This window comes from Colobus angolensis, unplaced genomic scaffold (assembly GCF_000951035.1).
Source record: "Colobus angolensis palliatus isolate OR3802 unplaced genomic scaffold, Cang.pa_1.0 Scaffold730, whole genome shotgun sequence".
Classification (NCBI taxonomy): domain Eukaryota; kingdom Metazoa; phylum Chordata; class Mammalia; order Primates; family Cercopithecidae; genus Colobus; species Colobus angolensis.
Genome location: NW_012121044.1, coordinates 1,648 through 2,016, shown reverse-complemented (window position 1 = coordinate 2,016; position 369 = coordinate 1,648). Strand labels below are relative to the sequence as shown.

General features: G+C 54.7%; 1 protein-coding gene across 1 annotated transcript in view; it reads right to left on the bottom strand.

The window, feature by feature from the left end:
* Positions 1–369, bottom strand: part of LOC105501653 (putative golgin subfamily A member 6-like protein 6) — a gene marked incomplete at its 5' end in the record, with an annotated part of 2,985 nt that overhangs the window by 972 nt on the left and 1,644 nt on the right. Inside the window, one exon of the mRNA XM_011927663.1 lies at positions 2–366. Within this exon, the coding sequence (XP_011783053.1) occupies positions 2–366 (365 nt within the window). The remainder of the gene's footprint in view (position 1; positions 367–369) is intronic.

The window sequence follows — 369 nt, the reverse complement described above, 5'->3', positions numbered from 1 at the left end:
TCTCCTCCTGCTCACACATCTTCTCCTCCTGCATCCACATCTTCTCCTCCTGCATCCACATCTTCTCCTCCTGCTCCCGCATCTTCTTCTCCTGCTCACACATCTTCTCCTCCTGCTCCCGCATCTTCTCCTCCTGCTCCCGCATCATCTCCTTCTGCTCCCGTATCTTCTCCTCCTGCCTCTGCATCTTCTCCTCCTGCCTCCAAATCTTCTCCTGCTCCCACATCTTCTCCTCCTGCTCCCGTATCTTCTCCTCCTGATTGTGCATATTCTCCTCCTGCTCCTGTATCTTCTCCTCCTGCCTCCACATCTCCTCCTGCTCCTGTATCTTCTCCTCCTGCTCCCGTATCTTCTGCTCCTGCTCCTGTA